General features: G+C 43.2%; 1 protein-coding gene across 7 annotated transcripts in view; it reads right to left on the bottom strand.

Annotated features, from left to right (window-relative positions):
• The window catches only part of MDGA1 (MAM domain containing glycosylphosphatidylinositol anchor 1), a 435025-nt gene that overhangs the window by 85311 nt on the left and 328530 nt on the right, over positions 1-21184 (bottom strand). For all 7 annotated transcript variants that reach the window (XM_073628744.1, XM_073628743.1, XM_073628742.1 and 4 more), the window contains one exon: positions 19613-19790. In XM_073628744.1, coding sequence (XP_073484845.1) covers positions 19613-19790 — 178 coding nt within the window. The remainder of the gene's footprint in view (positions 1-19612; positions 19791-21184) is intronic.

The raw sequence follows: 21184 nt of genomic DNA on the forward strand, positions 1-21184 counted from the left end.
TCTGAATTCCAAAAATTTGGAAATTCGAAATTCAGAAATTTGAAAATCTGAATTTTCGAATTTTTGAATTTACGAATTTTTGAATTTCCGAAAAAAGCAAAAAAAAACTAATGAAACAAAAATGAACACATTTTTTATCAGTGCACATGTCTAGGAGGAACTGTGTCTTCGTATATACAGTCAGGTCCATAAATATTGGGACATCTACACAATTCTAATCTTTTTGGCTCTATTCACCACCACAATGGAATTGAAATGAAACAAACAAGATGTGCTTTAACTGCAGACTTTCATCTTTAATTTGAGGGTATTTACATCCAAATCAGGTGAACGGTGTAGGAATTACAACGGTTTGTATATGTGCCTCCCACTTTTTAAGGGACCAAACGTAATGGGACAATTGTCTACTCAGCTGTTCCATGACCAGGTGTGTGTTATTCCCTCATTATCCCATTTACAAGGAGCAGATAAAAGGTCCAGAGTTCATTTCAAGTGTGCTTTTTGCATTTAGAATCTGTTGCTGTCAACTCTCAATATGAGATCCAAAGAGCTGTCACTAACAGTGAAACAAGCCATCATTAGGCTGAAAAAACAAAACAAACCCATTAGAGAGATAGCAAAAACATTAGGTGTGGCCAAATCAACTGTTTGGAACATGCTTAAAAAGAAAGAACGCACCGGTGAGCTCAGCAACACCAAAAGACCCGGAAGACCACAGAAAACAACTGTGTTGGATGACCGAAGAATTCTTTCCCTGGTGAAGAAAACACCCTTCACAACAGTTGGCCAGATCAAGAACACTCTCCAGGAGGTAGGTGTATGTGTGTCAAAGTCAACAATCAAGAGAAGACTTCACCAGAGTAAATACAGAGGGTTCACCACAAGATGTAAACCATTGGTGAGCCTCAAAAACAGGAAGGCCAGATTAGAGTTTGCCAAACAACATCTAAAAAAGCCTTCACAGTTCTGGAACAACATCCTATGGACAGATGAGACCAAGATCAACTTGTACCAGAGTGATGGGAAGAGAAGAGTATGGAGAAGGAAAGGAACTGCTCATGATCCAAAGCATACCACCTCATCAGTGAAGCATGGTGGTGGGAGTGTCATGGCGTGGGCATGTATGGCTGCCAATTGAACGGGTTCTCTTGTATTTATTGATGATGTGACTGCTGACAAAAGCAGCAGGATGAATTCTGAAGTGTTTCGGGCAATATTATCTGCTCATATTCAGCAAAATGCTTCAGAACTCATTGGACAGCGCTTCACAGTGCAGATGACCAATGACCCAAAGCATACTGCGAAAACAACCAAAGAGTTTTTTAAGGGAAAGAAGTGGAATGTTATGCAATGGCCAAGTCAATCACCTGACCTGAATCCAATTGAGCATGCATTTCACTTGCTGATGACAAAACTGAGGGGAAAATGCCCCAAGAACAAGCATGAACTGAAGACAGTTGCAGTAAAGGCCTGGCAGAGCATCACCAGGGATGAAACCCAACATCTGGTGATGTCTATGCGTTCCAGACTTCAGGCTGTAATTGACTGCAAAGGATTTGCAACCAAGTATTAAAAAGTGAAAGTTTTATGGATGATTGTTAATCTGTCCCATTACTTTTGGTCCCTGTTGAAATTCTTACACCATTCACCTGATTTGGATGTAAATACCCTCAAATTAAAGCTGAAAGTCTGCAGTGAACGCACATCTTGTTCGTTTCATTTCAAATCCATTGTGGTGGTGTATAGAGCCAAAAAGATTAGAATTGTGTCGATGTCCCAATATTTATGGACCTGACTGTATCTGTGCAATCACTTAGGCTGCCCATACACTATACCAACATTTCTCAAACTTTTTTGGTCATAGCACGCCTAAGTATACAAAATTTTGAGGCTCCTCAGTCTGGGATGATTCCCATTAGAGATTATCCCATCACATCAGAGCCCCCCTTCATATCAGAGGCCTCCATCACATCAGAGGCCCCTCATTACGTCAAAGGTCCCCCCTTCATGTCAGAGTCTCCCCAACATATCAAAGTCCCCCCTATAAGTCAGAGTATCCCATGACAAAGTCAGAGTTCCCTCCAAACATCAACCCTCCCCTTCATATCAGAGGCCCCCCAATACAAATGTTCTTTATCTAGCTGAAGATGATTGTTTACAGACAGAGACAGGGGGCGGGAAATCATACACACTGCCCCTGCCCAGACACCCCCACAAGACTCCCCTAGCCATTGTTCATTGGTTGAGATTTGTATAACTCCTCCTGTTTGCCTGTGCTTGATTGGCTGATTTGTGAAGCAACCAAGCTCTATCGTTATATAAATAAAGATTGCTCCCACGATCAGTCGGTTGGTGGAGCTAAGGATGTGAGGATGGTGGTCATGTCTGTGTTACTTGGGAAGATACAGGAAACAGGGTCGTATTAAGATGCATTATACCGAAAGGCTGAAAGTGACATGGATTACGCACAGCGTATAGTGGAATTTCCATGACACTCCTCATCACCTCAAAGTCCTCCCTATAAGTCAGAGTATCCCATGACAAAATCGGAGGAGTTCCCTCCATACATCAAAACCACCTTCATATCAGAGGCCCCCCAATACGTCATAGGCCTCCATCACATCAGAGGTCCTCTCTTCATGTCAAAGTCTCCCCATCACATCAAAGTCCCCCTATAATTCAGAGTATCCCATGACAAAGTCGGAGGAGTTCCCTCCATACATCAAAATCACCTTCATATCAGAGGCCCCCCCAATAGATCATAGGCCTCCATCACATCAGAGGTCCTCTCTTCATGTCAGAGTCTCCCCATCACATCAAAGTCTCCCCTATAAGTCAGAGTATCCCATGACAAAGTCAGAGGAGTTCCCTTCATACATCAAAACCCCCCTTCATATCAGAGGCCCCCCCTCCCAATACATCATCACATCAGAGGTCCTCTCTTCATGTCAGAGTCTCCCCACCACATCAAAATCCCCCCTATAAGTCAGAGTATCCCATGACAAAGTCAGAGGAGTTCCCTCCATACATTAAAAAGCCCAATTCATATCATAGGCCTCCCCGAATACATCATAGGCCTCCATCACATCAGAGGTCCCCTTTTATGTCACAATATTCTCATCGCATTAAAGTCCCCCCCATACATCAAAACTCCCTTGACAGAGTCAGAGTCCCCTCTATACATGAGAACCCCCACATCACATCAAATGCCCCCATCACATCGGAGGTTCCCCCCCCTTCATTTCACAATCATCACATCAAAGTCCACGCTATAGATCAGTACCCCATTACAGAATTCTCTCTATATATGAGAGCCCCCAATCACATCAGAGTCCTCCATCACCACAGAGTCCTCTCATCCTCGTGCTTGTGGCACCCCAGGGAAAAGTGGAGGGCCATTTGAGAAACCCATGAGCTTGGTATCATTTTTTGCAGTCTGTGATTGGCTGTTTGGCAAAAGTGATCAGGGCAGTTCTACAGCTGCCTGATCACTTTTCGGTAGTTCCTTCGGGGGAGACTGGGACCGTTTTACCCCCCTCCCTCCCCAGCAACACCAGATCTACCTCATGAACAAAAGGCCCCAGAAGCAACAATAGATCTCCCAGCAGCCAGCATTAATAGACCCTCCTGCAGCCAGCAGCAACAGACCCCTCCCCTCAACAGTAGATCCCTCCCAGCAACATAACACCCCTATACCTAGCAACAATAGCCCCCTCCCTCAACAATAGATCAGCCCCCCCAGCAGCAGCTAGACATGTGCAATCCGTTTCGTTCCGAATTTGTTTTTAAGGAATTTTAACAAATTTGTTAATTCCGAAATATCCAAGTTAACAAATTTTTCCGAATATTCGTAAATTCGAAAATTTGTGCATTCGTACATTCCTACATTCGTAATTTGGAAATTTGTAAATTCGGATATCTGAAATAAATAAATAATTACCTAATAATAACGTAACTATTACTAACTATTAAATTATAGGTATTGTAATTTCCTTTCAAATTTGGCTGTTGGTGAATGTACCAAATGCAAATTTATCCGTTATAAATTATCCGAAATAACGAATGCCGCATTTAAACGAATGGAACGTAATGAATTAATAATAATAAATAACAATAATAATAATAATAAAAACTTTTTATTATTATTAATTATTAATTTGATCTGTTCCATTTGTTTAGATGCAGCATTCGTTATTTCGGATAATTCATAACTTCGGATAAATTCGTATTCGTTACAGTCACTAACAGCCAAATTTGAAAGGAAATTACAATACTTATACCTAATATAATAGTTAGTTACTATTTCAGATTTTGGAATTTTCTGATTTTCTAATTTCGAATTTCCAAATTTCCGAATTTTCTAATTTACGAATGTGTGAATTTACGAATATACAAATTTTCTAATTTATGAATGTACGAATTTATGAATTTACGAATTTACAAAATTTACAAATTTACGAATGTACGAATTTACAAATGTATGAATGTACGAATTTACAAATTGCGATCATAACGCATGACCAGAAAAATGAAAAAAAAAAAAAACTAATGAAACGAAAACGAACATATTTTTTCTAAAAAGTGTACTAAATGCTAGACATGTGCACACTGAAATATTTCGTTTTGGAATTTCGTTTTCGTCTGAAAAATAAATTTATTTAGTTACTCCCGAAATTCGTTTTTATTTATTTCGTTTTTCGTTAAAAATTGCATTCGTCCGAAAATCTAAATTAAGGTTGAATCTGTCATTGAAGGCTTATGGTGTCTGTCGAATGTTCAAAGAAGATTCGACGGAGCAGCTAAACTGTACGATGCCATATAGTTTACCTGCTCCGTCGAATCTTCTCAGAACTTTCAACAGACACCATAAGCCAAAGTACGTGTGTACTTAGTCCTAGCTATTTTACTGCTCCTCCTCTTTGGTTACAATCAGCCAATAACATTCATCATCATCATTATTTTTGTTTATCTTTTCTCCCCTACGTCGAATCTTTTTTCCCCTACGTCGAATCTTTTCTCCCCTACGTCGAATCTTTTCTCTCTATGTCGAATCTTTTCTCTCTATGTAGAATAATCTTGGACTGATAGAGTTAAGGTTAGGCACATTCGATCACAGGTTTGATGGACACAGATTGTTATTGTCATCATCATGTCGAATCTCCTATCTATATCGAACTGTTGTAGCAACGAAAACGAAAATAAAGCATTTGTTTATGTCGGATCTTTCGTTTTTCGGATTCTGCACTTTCGTTATCGTTTGTTAAAACGATAACGAAAATACCTGAAATTCGGACGAAAATGCATTCGGACGAAAACGAATGCACATGTCTACTAAATGCTGATATTAACTAGTAAATAAATAAATAAGTGACAAATGCTAGAAGATGACCAAATAATATAGCTGCAATTATTGTGTATGTGAACTGATATCACACAAAAAGTGTTGTATATATTCAGAATGTATAATGCGCTAATATTAACCTCCCAATATAACACGGTGTGATCTCTTAATGATTAATCAGTGAATCATGTGCAAAATAATCAAAAGGAGCCTATTATAAATAACATAACATCCTTCACCATAACAAAATCCTATAACTAAATAGCAATGTGATAATAAATTATTGAACACAATTAAAAAGAGAAAAGTAAAGATGAGATATATTAATGTGATGAACCACAGTGCATAGGTATCTCAATAGGACAGCATACTGCTGTGAAAAAATATAACGTCTTTGGTGATTGATGAATATAGACAGGTTTCAATGAGTAATCCCCAGTGATAGCTGGCTTGCTCCGCAGTATGAAACAGCACAAAAAAAAGACCATTGCGCAGGCAGTGTGATATGTAATCCCTATAAACTAAGGGTAAAAATTCACTCACACTTTTCAGCAGAATAAATTGCATATGGTAAGGTCAGTTGCATACAGCTAACAGTTGGGATCTCCTCACACGTCAAAAGTGTACGCACAGCACTGCTCATCACTGGCTCCTCCCGACCGCGAGCAGTGCAGTGCTGTGTGTACACTGTTGGCGTATGAGGAGATCCCAGCTGTTAGCTGTATGCAACTGACCTTACCATATGCAATTTATTCTGCTGAAAAGTGTGAGTGAATTTTTACCCTTAGTTTATAGGGATTACATATCACACTGCCTGCGCAATGGTCTTTTTTTGTGTTGTTTTATACTGCGGAGGTTCTTTGAAAGCCAGAAGCCAGCCCATGCTAATGAGCAGATGAATATTTGAGCAAGCCAGCTATCACTTGGGATTACTCATTGAAACCCATCTATATTCATCAAATCACCAAAGACGTTATATTTTTTCACAGCAGTATGCTGTCCTATTGAGATACCTGTGCACTGTGGTTCATCACATTAATATATCTCATCTTTATTTTTCTCTTTTTAATTCTGTTCAATAATTTATTATCACATTGATATTTAGTTATAGGATTTTGTTATGGTGAAGGATGTTATGTCATTTATAATACTCTCCATTTGATTATTTTGCACATGATTCACTGATTAATCATTAAGAGATCACACCGTGTTATATTGGGAGGTCAATATTAGCGCATTATACATTCCGAATATATAGAACAAATTTTTTGGCAGTGCACATGTCTAGCAGCAGCCAGCATCAACGAACCCTCCAGCACACCCCAGCACCCCTCGCCATACTGGAGGTGCCCTCCTGCATTCCTGCTAAACGAAAGCCCTGAGTTTGATAAATGGCTGTGAATATATTGTGCAACATAAAAAATTGCAACCGTCATCCTTTATTCTTCAAGGCCTTTGCTTTCAGAAAATGTATAAATGTTTTGTGGTTTAAAGTAATTTCTAGAAAAAAAAATGCAGATTTTGGCATGTTAGTGACATTTTTTTAACCCATTTTATTACCTGTAGGAGCAACAAATCACATGTTAGCGACAAATCACCAGCGACTATAGCAATTAAATCGCTTGTAATTGCTGCCTTTAGACATTTGTAGTGGGGGTGGGGGGGGGGAATCGTCCTTGGGGAACATCCTTTATCCTTTATCCTTTATTTTATTCCAAATTCGTCTGTCCTACAATAACCCCTGCGGGGGTCACGGTGGGGACAATGAAGTTCTGGGACTGCAGGCCGAGCGTCATGAAGGAGAGAGCTAAATCTAAAACGGCAGACTGCAAAGCCTCAGCAATATGAAGGACATAAAAGGATTTTATTGTCCTGTGATAAGAAACAAAACAGGCCTTGGCCAGCCCGGTGCTGAGAGAGGAGATTTCTGTCTCTCCTTGGAAGGGTAACGCAAAGCCATAAATCCGCATTAACATGGAGCGTGCTGCAAACAGCGGCGGGGCTGGGCTCCCGCTGTATCGCGTAGGGAGGGGTACGGATTATTTACAGGTGTGTTGGGGGAAGGGGGGGGGGCATCAGGCTGCACGGATCCCACCATAGCCACCAGCATCTGACATGTGCAACACATTCACAATACAGTATATTGTAAAACACTCCACTGGACGAAGGCCATTTCTCATTAACTTCAATTATATTTACAGTCCCAGTATATGGCACGCGGGATAATGGCGCCGGGGTTACTGCATTAACCTTGCAGTGACCCTGTAGACATGGAGTTTGTATCATTTGCGTTGGTTCTCCTTCCAATTAAATATGGCAGATTAATCAGCTTTAGCTTAAAACTGTTCGTGGTGCAGGTGACATTAGAGTGTAAGCTCCTCTGGTGCAGAGACTGGAGGAGACCGGCTCAGGGCTCCCTGTGCAACACTGTGGTATACCGTGGCGAAAATAATTATTTGATCCCCTGCAGATTTTTGTTAATTTGTGTTGTCTCAGGATTCAAGCCTCTGCGGTGTGAAAGTTGCCAGAGGTGCGGGGGCGCCGGTGACACTCGGAGCCATTCAGAAATACTCAGAAACACTAGGAAATACTCGGAAACACTCGGAAATACTTTGTTCCCCAGTGTTTCTGAGCTTTTCTGAGGGCTTCCGAGTGCATCTGAGCGGTCTCTGAGTATTTCCGAGTCTCTCCGGCGCCCCCGCCCCCACCTCTGGCGGTATTGCATGCAATTAGACGTCAATGTGGAAACAAATTATCTTTGTTTCCATTGACTTCTATGGTGAAACTCGCTTTGATATGCGAGTGCTTTGGATTACAAGCATTCTCCTGGAACGGATTATGCTCCTAATCCAAGGTTCCACTGTATATGACTGTGGGGGACATTAGAGACATTAGAGTGTAAGTTCCTCTGGTGCAGAGACTAATGTGGCGAGTCAGTGATCTCTGTACAGCACTGCAGTGTATGTCAGAGCTATATAAATGTATTATAATAATAATAGTGTGTGATTGTGATGGGGACATTAGAGTGTAAGTTCTTTCTGAGGCTCTGACTACATCTTTTATAAAATGGTGATCCAAATGGCATTTAGTAGGTGTCTATAGATACACATACATATTTCTTTTTTTCTGTGGAATCACTACCTGAATTATCTAATGCTGTAGACAAGCCCCTGACATATACAGTGCCTTGAAAAAGTATTCATACCCCCTGAAAGGTTCCACATTTTGTCATGTTGCAACCAGAAATGTAAATGTATTTCATTGGAATTTTTTATGATAGACCAACACAAAGTGGCACATAATTGTGAAGTGAAAGAAAAATGATAAATGGTTTTATATATTTTTTTTATAAATAAATATGTGAAAAGCGTGGGGGGCATTTGTATGACGCCCCCCGGAGTCAATACTTTGTAGAACCTCCTTTCTCTGCAATTACAGCTGCAAGTCTTTTTGGGGATGTCTCTACCAGCTTTGCACATCTAGAGAGGGACATTTCTGCCCATTCTTCTTTGCAAAATATCTCAAGCCCTGTCAGATTGGATGGAGAGCGTCTGTGAACAGCAATTTTCAAGTCTTGCCACAGATTTTCAATTGGATTTAGGTCTGGACTTTGACTGGGCCATTCTAACACATGAGCATGCTTTGATCTAAACCATTTCATTGTGGCTCTGGCTGGATGTTTAGGGTCGTTGTCCTGCTGGAAGGTGAACCAAGTCTCTCAAGTCTTTTGCAGACTGGCTCCATCCATCTTCCCATCAAGTCTGACCAGCTTCCCTGTTCCTGCTGAAGAAAAGCATCCCCACAACATGATCCTGCTACCACCATGTTTCACGGTGGGGATGGTGTGTTCAGGGTGATGTGCAGTGTTAGTTTTCCGCCACACATAGTGTTTTTTTTTAGGTCAAAATGTTCGATTTTGGTCTCATTTGACCAGATCACCTTTTTCCACATGTTTGCTGTGTCCCCCACATGGCTTCTCACAAACTGCAAACAGGACTTCTTATGGCTTTCTTTCACCAATGTCTTTCTTCTTGTCACTCTTCCATAAAGGCCAGATTTGTGGAGAACACGACTAATAGTTGTCCTGTGGACAGATTCTCCCACCTGAGCTGTGGATCTCTGCAGCTCCTCCAGAGTTACCATGGACCTCTTGGCTCTTCTCTGATGAATGCTCTCCTTGCCCGGCCTGTCAGTTTAGGTGGACGGCCATGTCTTGGTAGGTTTGCAGTTGTGCCATACTCTTTCCATTTTCGGATGATGGATTGAACAGAGCTCCGTGTGATGCTCAAATTTTAGGATATTTTTTCATAACCTAACACTGCTTTAATCTTCTCCACAACTTTTTCCCTGACCTGTCTGGTGTGTTCCTTGGCCTTCATGATGCTGTTTGTTCACTTAGGTTCTCTGCGTGAACAAGTTCCGAGGGCTTCACAGAACAGCTGTATTTATACTGAGATTAAATTACACACAGGTGGACTCTTTTTACTAATTAGGTGTGTGACGAACCCCTGTCCTCAACAGGACTATGTCTGCCGTAAATGCTTCCTCTGTCCAGAACCAGCACTATCCAAAACCCTTTAGCCCACCCAGTCACCAGCCGTAGCTCAGTGTAGGGTGAAAAACATCAAAACTCCCTTTATTCAAGCACATGTTACAACAGATATATAACTCATAGATAACCCCCCCCCCCCCCTCCTTGGATTCAGGGCGGGGTAAACTGTCCAATAACAATAGACACACAGGTCAGGTGTATTCAAATTTCTCATCAGTAAACAGTCTTATCAGCAGGGAGAGCGGTTGGAGGATCCCCCCCCCCCCTTCCACAGAGAGTCCACAAAGAGTCCAGCAAAGAGTCCACAACAGCATGAGACAACACACAATATACACATATATACAACATTCCAGTGTGGCTGTACAATGAATCTGACTGGCACAGATCAGACTGAAGTTCTCGGTCACCCTGTGCCCCTAATGGACACAGGGTGATTTACACATAAGAGGGGCCGGGGAAGCTGGACACAGAGTTTTCAGAGCTCTCCAAGGTAAGCTGAGTTCCACAAACCCCCCCACCCAAAGTGACTCCCGTCACGAGTGACTTCTGAAGGCAATTGGTTCCACTGGATTTTAGTTAGGTGTATCAGAGTAAAGGGGGCTGAATACAAATGCACGCCACATTTTTCACATATTTATTTTCCTTCTACTTCACAATTATGAGCCACTTTGTGTTGGTCCATCACATAAAATCCTAATAAAATACATTTAGGTTTTTGGTTGTAACATGACATGTGGAAAATGTCAAGGGGTATGAATACTTTTTCAAGGCACTGTATCTGTGTCCTGGGCTGGGAGGGGTTAATTTGAAAGATATAAATTATTCATCACGATGATTCAGAGGTATTATAACGTGGGCTGTGGGCCCAGCTCGCTCACGCACATTCTCTCTCCATCTCTCAGGCATTACGCGTCACTGGTCTGCGGCCATCCGCTCAGCCGAATTCCCTCACAGGAGACGTTGATGGGAAACGGGTCGGAGAAGGAGCAGAAATGTGGTGAAAACATTAGATGCGGTCTCTCCACGTCAGCCACTGGTGCGTTATAGGATCTGACAGGTTTACCTAGAGAGAAGAGAACCACAAGCCCAGGTCTACCAAATAACACCAGAACTAAGACCCCCGAAGATAACCTCCCCAGTGTCAGGCCAATGTGTGTGAGGCAAAGCAGTGCATCTATTCCTCTGCTGCTTCCAGTAAAAATATCATATTTTTATTTTATCTAGGGGTACTTGGTTCATTTTATTTCAGCAATAAATATGTTGCCCTTGTTATATTGTGGCTCAAAACTGTCCTACCATTTTGCCGTCTTAAGTTGAGTTGTATCGTAGTTAGTTGGTTTACGTTTTTTTACTTGGTATTTGTAAAAGTTCACTGTTTTGGTTTATAGTTGCTGCCAATACTCCTTTTCAATTCACATGCAGACATGGATGTCTTTGAGTATCGCACTGCCCATTCTATTAGTACAGAAGGGGTTTTTGTTGTTCTTAACACCAACACAGAAATAGGGGGCTTATTTATGCGCCTCAAAAATCTGATGGTCTCTGAAATCCATCTCCTCTGGGACATTGCGTTCCTGGAACAATACTCCAAGGTGCGCATGGTCCCCAGAGGCCTGAGGTGGGATATTCACCCACAACAGGACGAAGTTGATAGCGAAGCTTGGTACCATTATTTTAATGAAGCAGGGGTTAACCTTTTATGCTTTTTGACAGATAAAAAGAGAAACAGACTAGCACTGATCGATAGAGAGATTAAAGAACTAAAAGAGAAACTCCTTCCTTACAAAGCTACATCAGAGTATCTGTCTCTCTCAGCCAATCTTAGAAACCACCTAGAAAAAGAGGAAAGGGAACAAAAGACCAAAAAGCAGAAAAAATACACTTGTGACGGCAATGACTACAGGAGCCATCTTGTGTTTAATTGGCAAAAGAAAGATGGTGACGCCTCCGCCGGGACTTCTAGCCCGACAGAGATGGACACCGCCGCTGCAAGTACAAGCAGTGGAACGGTACCCATAACCTCGGGGACACATCCCAGTCAGGTTACCACACGTAGGAATGTCCATCCCCCCACTACCCCGAACAACCATACTAAATCCTCAGACCAACATTCCAGTAGGGGAAGGGTGAACACCCAGAGAGGTAGAAATAATCCCCATGGACATAGTAGGGCTACAGGATGGTCTAATACATACGCTTATAACGGACCCCCCTACACTTACAATAGATCCCCCCAACGTAATTATCACCTGAGGGATCACTCAGAACCTTATCACACCTACCGCACTCCCATCCACACTTATAGGTTTTCACCATTGAGAAGTGAGCCTCACACTAGGGATCATTATCAACTAGACAGATCACCATACACTTATAACCAGCCATACCCAGATCCTCCACACTATGAGGATTTTCCCCGGGGACCATCTGGGCCCAAAAGAAGAACAGACGGAAACGAGGCTCCAGAGGAGGTTGGAGGGCCAGGAAAAAGAAAACGACAATAAATACAAGTGGCATTTTTAACCTCAGTCAAAAATCATTTTCCAACGCCGAGCTATATGTACTGGACAAGGGCCTCAAATTTGCTCCCTCTAAAAAGTTGAACAAGTTTGACACCTTTATTGATGTCCAGAAGTTTAAAAGGAAACTTAATGTACAGCGACATTTCTTGGACCAACCCTAGGGGTGTTGCAAGTACTACCAATGCAAACGATTCATCCCAAAGCCCAATAGCCCTTCATACGGGGCTAGCCAACCCTTCTTTATTTAATCCCCCTAATGCTACGGCACCTTCCATCAAGGTCTTTTGTGACCTAGTACTTAAAGACCTCGATGGATTACCCCTCAAACGCACCTTTGATCATCCCAATATTAAAATAGGCCTAAAATCGCTTTGCGAACGCAAGGATATAGTGATCCACCCCGCTGGTTATTCTGGACAAGGAAGACTACCATAAAGAAATGTGCCATATTCTCAGTGATGAAAAGACATACATACCCCTCCCTCAAGACCCGACTAGGGAATTTAAGAAGAAGTTAGTAGACCTAGTGAACAGGGGTTTCCAACAGGGAATTCTCACTAAAAAAGAGAAAGACTATTTAGTTCCTGCAGGACCCCGTATCCCAGTGATGTACTATCTCCCCACGGTACATAAAAACAGCACGAAACCCCCCGGTAGACCGATCATAAGCGGTATCGACTCTGTTACGTCTAGAGTCGGCCGCTACATAGATTACTTTCTTCAACCCCTTGTATCAAAGGTTCCATCTTACCTTAGAGACACAGGGGACACAATCCGCAAGTTGGAGGGTATAGAATATCAAGATAACCCTACTCTGGTCACGGCTGACGTTACAGCACTATATACCTCCATCCCGCACAGTTTGGGTCTGGCGGCTGTGGAACATTTTTTGAATACTAGCAATAACATTCCAGTATCACAACAACATTATATTATGGAACTTCTACGATTTGCGACACAAACAAATTATTTTTGGTACCACCACCAGTTCTTTTTGCAAAAAAAGGGCGTGGCTATGGGGGCCAAATTTGCCCCCAGCCTCGCCAACCTTTTTATGGCCCTCTGGCCGCACAGAGACCAGAGCTGTGTTTATGGGCCAGGTATATAGACGACATCCTCCTCCTATGGAAAGATGATGAGGAAACTCTTCACGATTTTATGGCTACTCTAAATCATAATGACAGGGGCATCACCCTTACTTATGAACTTAGTACCGTTTCTATACACTTTTTAGATTTGGAGATTGCCATCTCTGACCGTCGGATCGTAACCACCACCTTTTTCAAGCCGACGGACAGGAATGGCTATATCTCCACGGACAGCTGCCATTATGGCCCTTGGCTGGAGTCTGTCCCTCGTAGCCAACTATTACGCATTCGTAGAAACTGTACTAACACCGCTGATTTTTTACACCAAGCACAGTTTTTGAGAGAACGGTTCTTAGAAAAGGGCTACCAATCTGTCCAGATAGATCAAGAGATTCCAAGGGTCTCGATGATCGATCAGAAGACGCTGACATCAGTGCGACCTAAACTGATCCCTAATGACAAATTTAAGTGGTCCCTTTTCACTCAATTCTCCATACAGCATAGACAATGTAAACAAATTCTAAACCGCCATTGGAACATCCTGAGAAATGACCCGGTCTTGGGTCCAGTGTTGCCCACTAAGGCATGCGTCACTTTTAGGGGGCTCCTTCATTGCGGAATCTCATCTCCCACAATGTTATTGAGGCACCTACAAAACCGTCTTTCTTTCCGGAGACCAAAGGATATTATCCCTGCAAAAAATGTAATGTGTGCACACACAACCTTTGTGATAATCATAGATCTGTGTGCTTCGAGTCTGCCGTTAGCTCCACAATTTATCAGATAAAATCGTTTGTCACATGCACTACACGTTACATTGTGTATTTGATTACGTGCCCTTGTAATATGCAGTATGTAGGGCGCACCATCAGAACACATTACTGCCATCAAAAAGGGTCGTACCAACGATAGCGTCCCTCGCCATTTTTTGGAGTTTCATAATAAGAACCCTAAGGGCTCTAAATTTCAGATTATAGACAAATTTATTCCATCATGGAGAGGGGGTCCACGGATTAGGGGGCTATCACAACTTGAAACGTTCTGGATTTACCAATTAAAAAGCTATTTCCCTTACGGGTTGAACGTAGAATGGGATGTTAACGCCTTTATAAATAAGTCCTAAGCCCTTTATATATCAAATACATGTTTTTATATACTAGCGTTACCTTTATGGGACCTGGTTATAGGACCACTTGGTATAGTCTTACACCACCACAGAGGTACTCCCATTTTTAGGTGTTGTTGTAAATATTTTTTCCAAAGAAAATTTTTTCTTCTTTTTTATGTGTACATTTTTATTATTTAGACTTTATTTTATATACACAGATGTATGTATGCAATTTATTGTATGTATGCAATTAACCATATCCGGATTGAGCCTTGGGGTTGCAGTTATGTATAGAGATGTGTCTATGGCCTTCCTCATGCAATCCAGATTGCTCAATTCCCCCCCTGGGGACACCGGAAGTCGAGCGCAGTGAGCGCCCCGGACTGATGTGCTATGACCGTCCTCCTGGGCTGTTGTGGGTGCATACACTCTGCTGCATAGCCCAGTACTTCCTGGTTCCGAAAGGAGGCTTGGAGCGCGGTGTCCGGTGCGCGATGACGTCACACGCAGTGACACGGTCACGTGACTCCGCTCTGAGCACTGGGATTGGAGGATCGCTGTGTGTCTATCCCAGAACTGTCTTCAATGAAGGTTACTACACGGAGATGATCATTGATTAGCTGCTGAATACAGCTGACAGTGATTCCTGTGTTGAATAACAGCTGACAGTGATTCCTGTGTAGTTGCCCATACAAACATCGAGGTTTCATACAGCTGAGTAGTATTTGGCTTAATTGTTTATGTATTTAAGTGAGCGTGGTAGAGACATTCAGGATTATGCCCCAGTAGAAGGACGATGGTCCGAAACATGTCGGGTTGCTATATCCTAGAAATGCTCTGATACCACGCGATTTTACTTTGTTTCCTCCTTTTGTGATCACATTTTACCCATTGTATAGTACCCCTGAGCCATTTTTAGCTTTTCAATAAAAGCTTTTTTTATGGATTCATGCCCTATGTGGAGATTTTTTTGTTCTTCCCTCCTTCCACCATGGGGACCTCGCTGAGCCTCAGTCTCTAACTGACGTTCCATCTGAGAGAGATACCGTGATTGGCTGTGGATCTACATACCACCAAACAGTGACTGCCATCCCGGATGAGACTCCCCGCTAAGATTTCTTCAACCAGACGTCCCTGGGGTCGGTGGATCCCACAAGCCCGTATGACACTCCAACGTACGGTGACTGTGTCCATCCCCTCTAGTAAGGGTATCTATTTCTATTGTTTGCTGTGTTGATTTGGAATTTTGGAAGATTGGGATGCAAGGTGTCTCCCCTACATACAGAGCTTGCTTCAGTTCTTATCCCATGCGTGGGTCTGATACCTTGGACACCCACGAACCTCCAGTTTCTGTGGACCTATATAGGATTCACTACACATTTATGGACTTTTTCTCCTTTATGTGTTTATTTGTTTAATTTCATCACATTTTTTACTTATTTGCCTAAAGTTTTGTAACTCAGCATTTATCACATAAGATGTTTAAGCACATTTTTTAGCGCTGCATGTGTTTCATATCAGAAGATTAAATAGTTTTAGGGTTGGGGCTATGGTCAGGGCTACTGATGGGAGTTTACAAGCAGTCCTCCTTTACTGGGCCTGGGCCCTCATGCTGACCTTATGGGGTCTGGTAGAATTGCCTTAAACCCCTATCAGGGAAGATCATGTAGGCTGCACAGGGCCCCATGATTTCTAATAGTGGCCCTGTGTGCACAGAGGAGGCAGGCTTTGTCCTGGGCCCCATTGGGTCAGTAGGGTTACTTAGGCATGGTCAGGTAGGCTGCATAAGGTCCCATGATTTATAATAGTGGCCCTGTGTGCACAGAGGAGGCAGGCTTTGTCCTAGGCCCCATTGGGTCAGTAGGATTACTTGGGCATGGGCAGGTAGGCTGCATAGGGCCCCATGATTTCTAACGGTGGCCCTGTGTGTACAGAGAAGGCAGGCTTTGTCCTTGGCCCCATTGGGTCCCAAGGGTAACCCAGGCATGGTCAGGTAGGTGGCACAGGGTCCCATGATTTCTAATGGTGGCTCTGTGTGTACAGTGGAGACATGCTTTGACCTTGGCCCCATTGGGTCAGTAGGGTTACTTGGGCATTGTCAGGTGGGCTGCACAAGGTCTGATGATTTCTAATAGTTGCCCTGTGTGCACAGAGGTGGCAGGCTTTGTCCTAGGCTCCATTGGATCAGTAGGGTTACCCAGGCATGGTCAGGTAGGCGGCACAGGATCCCATGATTTCTAATGGTGGCCCTGAGTGTACAGAGGAGGCAAGCTTTATCCCGGGCCCCATTGGGTCAGTAGGTCGGGCTACATCAGGTCCCATGATTCTAATGGTGGCCCTGTATATGGAGGAGGCAGGCACTGTTCTGGACCCAATTGGGTCAGTAGGGTTACCTGAGCACAGTCAGGTAGGCTGCACGGGGTCCCATGATTTCTTATGGTGGCCCTGTGTGTACAGAGGAGGAAGGCTTTGTCCTGGGCCCCATTGGGTCAGTAGGGTTACCTGTGGATGATCAGAAAGGCTGCATAGGGTCCCATGATTTCTAATGGTGGCTTGGGTATGCAGGAGGCAGGTTCTGTCCTGTTTCTCATTGGGTCAGTAGGGTTACCCAGGCATGTTCAGGTAGGCTGCATAAGGTCTCATGGTTTTGAATGATGGCCCTGTTGTGTGTACAGAGAAGACAGGCACTGTACTGGGTCCCACTGGGTCAGCAGGGGTACCCAGGCATGGTCATGTAGGCTGCACAGGGCCCAAAGATTTTAAATGACAGTCCTGGCTATGGTAATGTCTTAAAGTTAAACTCCATAAGGAGCTTAATTTTATATTTTTTATCCAAGCCTACGCACTCTTAGCTTAACTGCCAGTGCCATCAGGGCCCACTCTGCTTTCTAAGTATTCCCTTTTTTCCCCCTCTTTCTTCCAGGTTGCTAGGAGCTGCTGCTAGTTTTTGTAATTTCCCCAGGGCCTCCCAATTTATCCATTTGTCATCCCCATCATCCTGTCATGTGTGATTGCCAGGAGCTTCCCAATTTTGCATCAATTGTTGTTCTATAATGCACAAGTTTGTATTCCCATTTTTAAAAAAGTTTACCCATCTCTACTCAGGATTGGGGTCATGGTTAATTTAATAGATCTGTAAGTAATAAAAAGAGTTAAGTGAAGTTACGGCATTAGGAGTAGCATGGTTATGAGTGTTTAGGTTAACTAATGTTGGCACAGTTTTTGTTTAGGGTTTAGAAGGTAATTAATGTGTTCCAAAAAATCTTAAGTTCTACAAATGCTAGTTCTCTCTCTATACTGTACGTAAGGGAAATTTACTCATGTAGATAGCTGTCCCCGAAATAGACATTACATTTCTGCCAGTTCTAGCAAAGTGAGGAGCCTCATTCATTGTATTAGGGCAGCCTTTCTCAACCTTTTCAATGCAGAGGAACTCTTGAAATAACGTTTAGGTCTCAGGGAACCTCTGCTTAAATTGACTATATTTACAACCCCATGATACATTAGTGTGATGGTCAGTGGGAAGAATGTTCCTTACACTTGTTGTTGTTATTGGGAAGACTTACCCCCTTATATATAGCTAAAAGGATCAATGGCATCAGTGGGAACTTATCTGAGAGGCAGAAATTGCTCTTCGCTCAAAAAAACCCCTAGCAACCTCTGAAGGAACCCTGGCTGAGAAACCCTGGTATAGCTGGATGACTGAGGGTGAACCAGAGTTTTAAAGCCAGACGTCCCATTATCGTGCTTGATGGATGAGTCTACAGCCCATCCAGTGAATTTAAACTTAGGATCCACTTCATGCGTCTGATTTTGGGAGCAAGTTACTGACACAACAGTATCTGTTTTGGAATTAAGATTACTTTCGTATCCCATAACGAGTCATCTACCCATTCTCAGTGACCAAATGCAAACATCTATAATTCATGACACCATGTACAGCTTGATGGGTGTTAAATGACCAAGAATAGCTTTTTTAGAGGGGCAGTAGACACTTCCACCAGTGTGAACTTAGCCTTAACATCAACTCTAACTCCTAAAACAAGCCCTAGACCCATGTCCCTTACTGAGCCTTAAAAAAAGGAAGTTATTGTGTTAGTCTTCCAATCAATCCTCTTATCCCTGTAGAGCCCCTTGGATCCTGGGCTAATGGCCACATCTTCTCAATCACCTCTGTAGAGCCCCTTGGATCTTAAGCCAATGACCACATCCTCCCATTCACCTCTGTAGAGCCCCCTGGATCCTAGACTAAAGACCATGTCTTCTCATTCACCTTAGTAGAGCCCCTCGAATCTTAGGCTAATGACCATGTCCTCTCATTCACCTCTGCAGAGTTGCTTGGATCCTAGACTAATGACCACATCTTCTCATTCACCTCTGTAGATCCCCTTGGGTCTTAGGCTAATGACCACATCCTCCCATTCACATCTGTAGAGCCCTCTGGATCCTAGACAAATGACCATGTCTTCTCATTCAGCTCTGTAGAGCCCCCTAGATCCTAGGCTAATGACCACATCCTCTCATTCACCCATCACCTGGGCAGTAGAGGCTCTGCCTTTTGACAGTTGAATGACAGGGGTCAGAGGTAAGGTTTAATCTCAATTTAAACATAAGTCATGGTCGAAGGTATAGCCTGGACCTACCATCCAATGGATATCCATGTGGATTCAGGAATCAATTTAAAGGATAACATAGATACTTGGCCAGGTGGGCCACCAACGATTATGATACCATAAAATCTTTGACAACCTGAATGTAAAGTAGTTGGATTGTTCTCCAAAAGATTCTGTTAATGGCTAATCGGTTTTGTGTGACGTGACCCTTTAACATTTACACAGACTTAATTTTCACTTTTTGTCACCATCTTGGGGCACCTATGGCCGACGGAAGTTGACAACAGCTTCTTGTATATGAAAAGAGAAGATTCAGCTTAAGGAAGGTAAAAAAACGCAATATGTACAACAACACAACAGCTGTATGAAGTGGCAATAGGGTACCTACGCTCTGTGTATCGGAAGATGCGTGTGGCGGGGTCTCCAAGTCCAAAGGCAGTGATTGGTGTAACCTTGATCTCGTAACTCTGGGGAATCTTGAGATCAGTGAGCCGGTACCTCTGGAGGACTCCCTTGCTCAGATCCTTCGCCTCCACGGTTGCGGTGCTTGTACCCTTCGTGTTTGCCTGAAATCAAATGAAATGCGATCCTTGTTTTATTTACAGCAAAGGACATCACAATATAATCTGTATTTTTTTTGTAAAGAAAAAAATGTTTTGGTTATAGATACACATTGGGGGAGAGTGAAAAATCTGGTGCGGCTGTGCATGGTAGCCAATCAGCTTCTAACTTAATCTTGGTCAATTAACCTTTGGCGAAAAACCTAGAAGCTGATTGGTTTCTATGCAGAGCTGCACCAGATTTTGCACTCTCCAGTTTTAGTAAATCAACCCCATAAAGTCAATGAGGAAAGTGAAATTGGTAGTTTTTATAGGGATACCATTGAATTTAATTGGCTCCTGTGGGCAGGGCTTTTTTCTCAGAGAATAGGTGCAGGAACTACCCACTTCCTAGTCACCCCCTTGTCTCCACCTCCTACCCACCTCTGAGCACCATCCCTTGGTTCTACCACCTACCCACCTCTGAGCACCGTCCCTTGGTTCTACCACCTGCCCACCTCCTTTTAGGGAAACAGAAGTACAGTAAAATGTCGGATTGTGAGTAACGCGCTATACGAGCGTTTCGCAATACAAGCAGTTTTTTTCTTTTAAATCCTGACTCGTTTTGCGAGCGTTGCATCGCAAGACGAGCAGGATTCAAGCCTCTGGGGTGTGCTGCACTGCATGTGGCCAGAGGTGCGGGGGCGCCGGTGATGCTCGGAGACACTCGGAGACGCTCGGAGACACTCAGATGCTTAGAGACACTCTGAAACATTCAGAAACACTGCGTTCCAGAGTGTCTCCGAGTGTCTCAGACCGTCTCAGAGTGGTCTCCAAACTTCTCCGAGTGTTTACGAGTGTCTCCTGTGCCCCCCCCCCCCACCTCTGGCCACATGCGGTACTGCATACACTAGCAGTGACACTGGAACGGATTGTCTCAGTTTCCATTATTTCCTATGGGGAAACTCACTTTGATATACGAGTGCTTTGGATTACAAACATTCTTTTGGAACAGATTAGGCTTGTAATCCAAGTTACTACTGTATCATTTGCAGTGCCAAGGGATTTGTTTGAAATTTGTTAATAACAAGAAAAGACGTAAAATGCAGCCAGCAACAATAGATCCCCCAGCAACAATAGTTCCCTAAAAAACAATAGATGACCACCCACAATAATAGATCCCCTGGCAACAAGAGATCCTACCCCAGCAACACTAGGGCACCTGAAATGAACCCCCCCCCCCAAGAAACATCAGATCCACCCCAGGAACAATAGACTCCCACCAGCAACAATAGATCTCTTAGCAGCCAGCCAGCATTAATAGACCATCCAGCAGCCAGCAATATTAGATCTCTCCATCAACAGTACATTCCCTCACAGCTACATAAGACCCCCCAGCAACAATAGTTTGCCGTAGTGAC

The sequence above is a fragment of the Aquarana catesbeiana genome, linkage group LG04, assembly GCF_042186555.1.
Source record: "Aquarana catesbeiana isolate 2022-GZ linkage group LG04, ASM4218655v1, whole genome shotgun sequence".
NCBI lineage: Eukaryota > Metazoa > Chordata > Amphibia > Anura > Ranidae > Aquarana > Aquarana catesbeiana.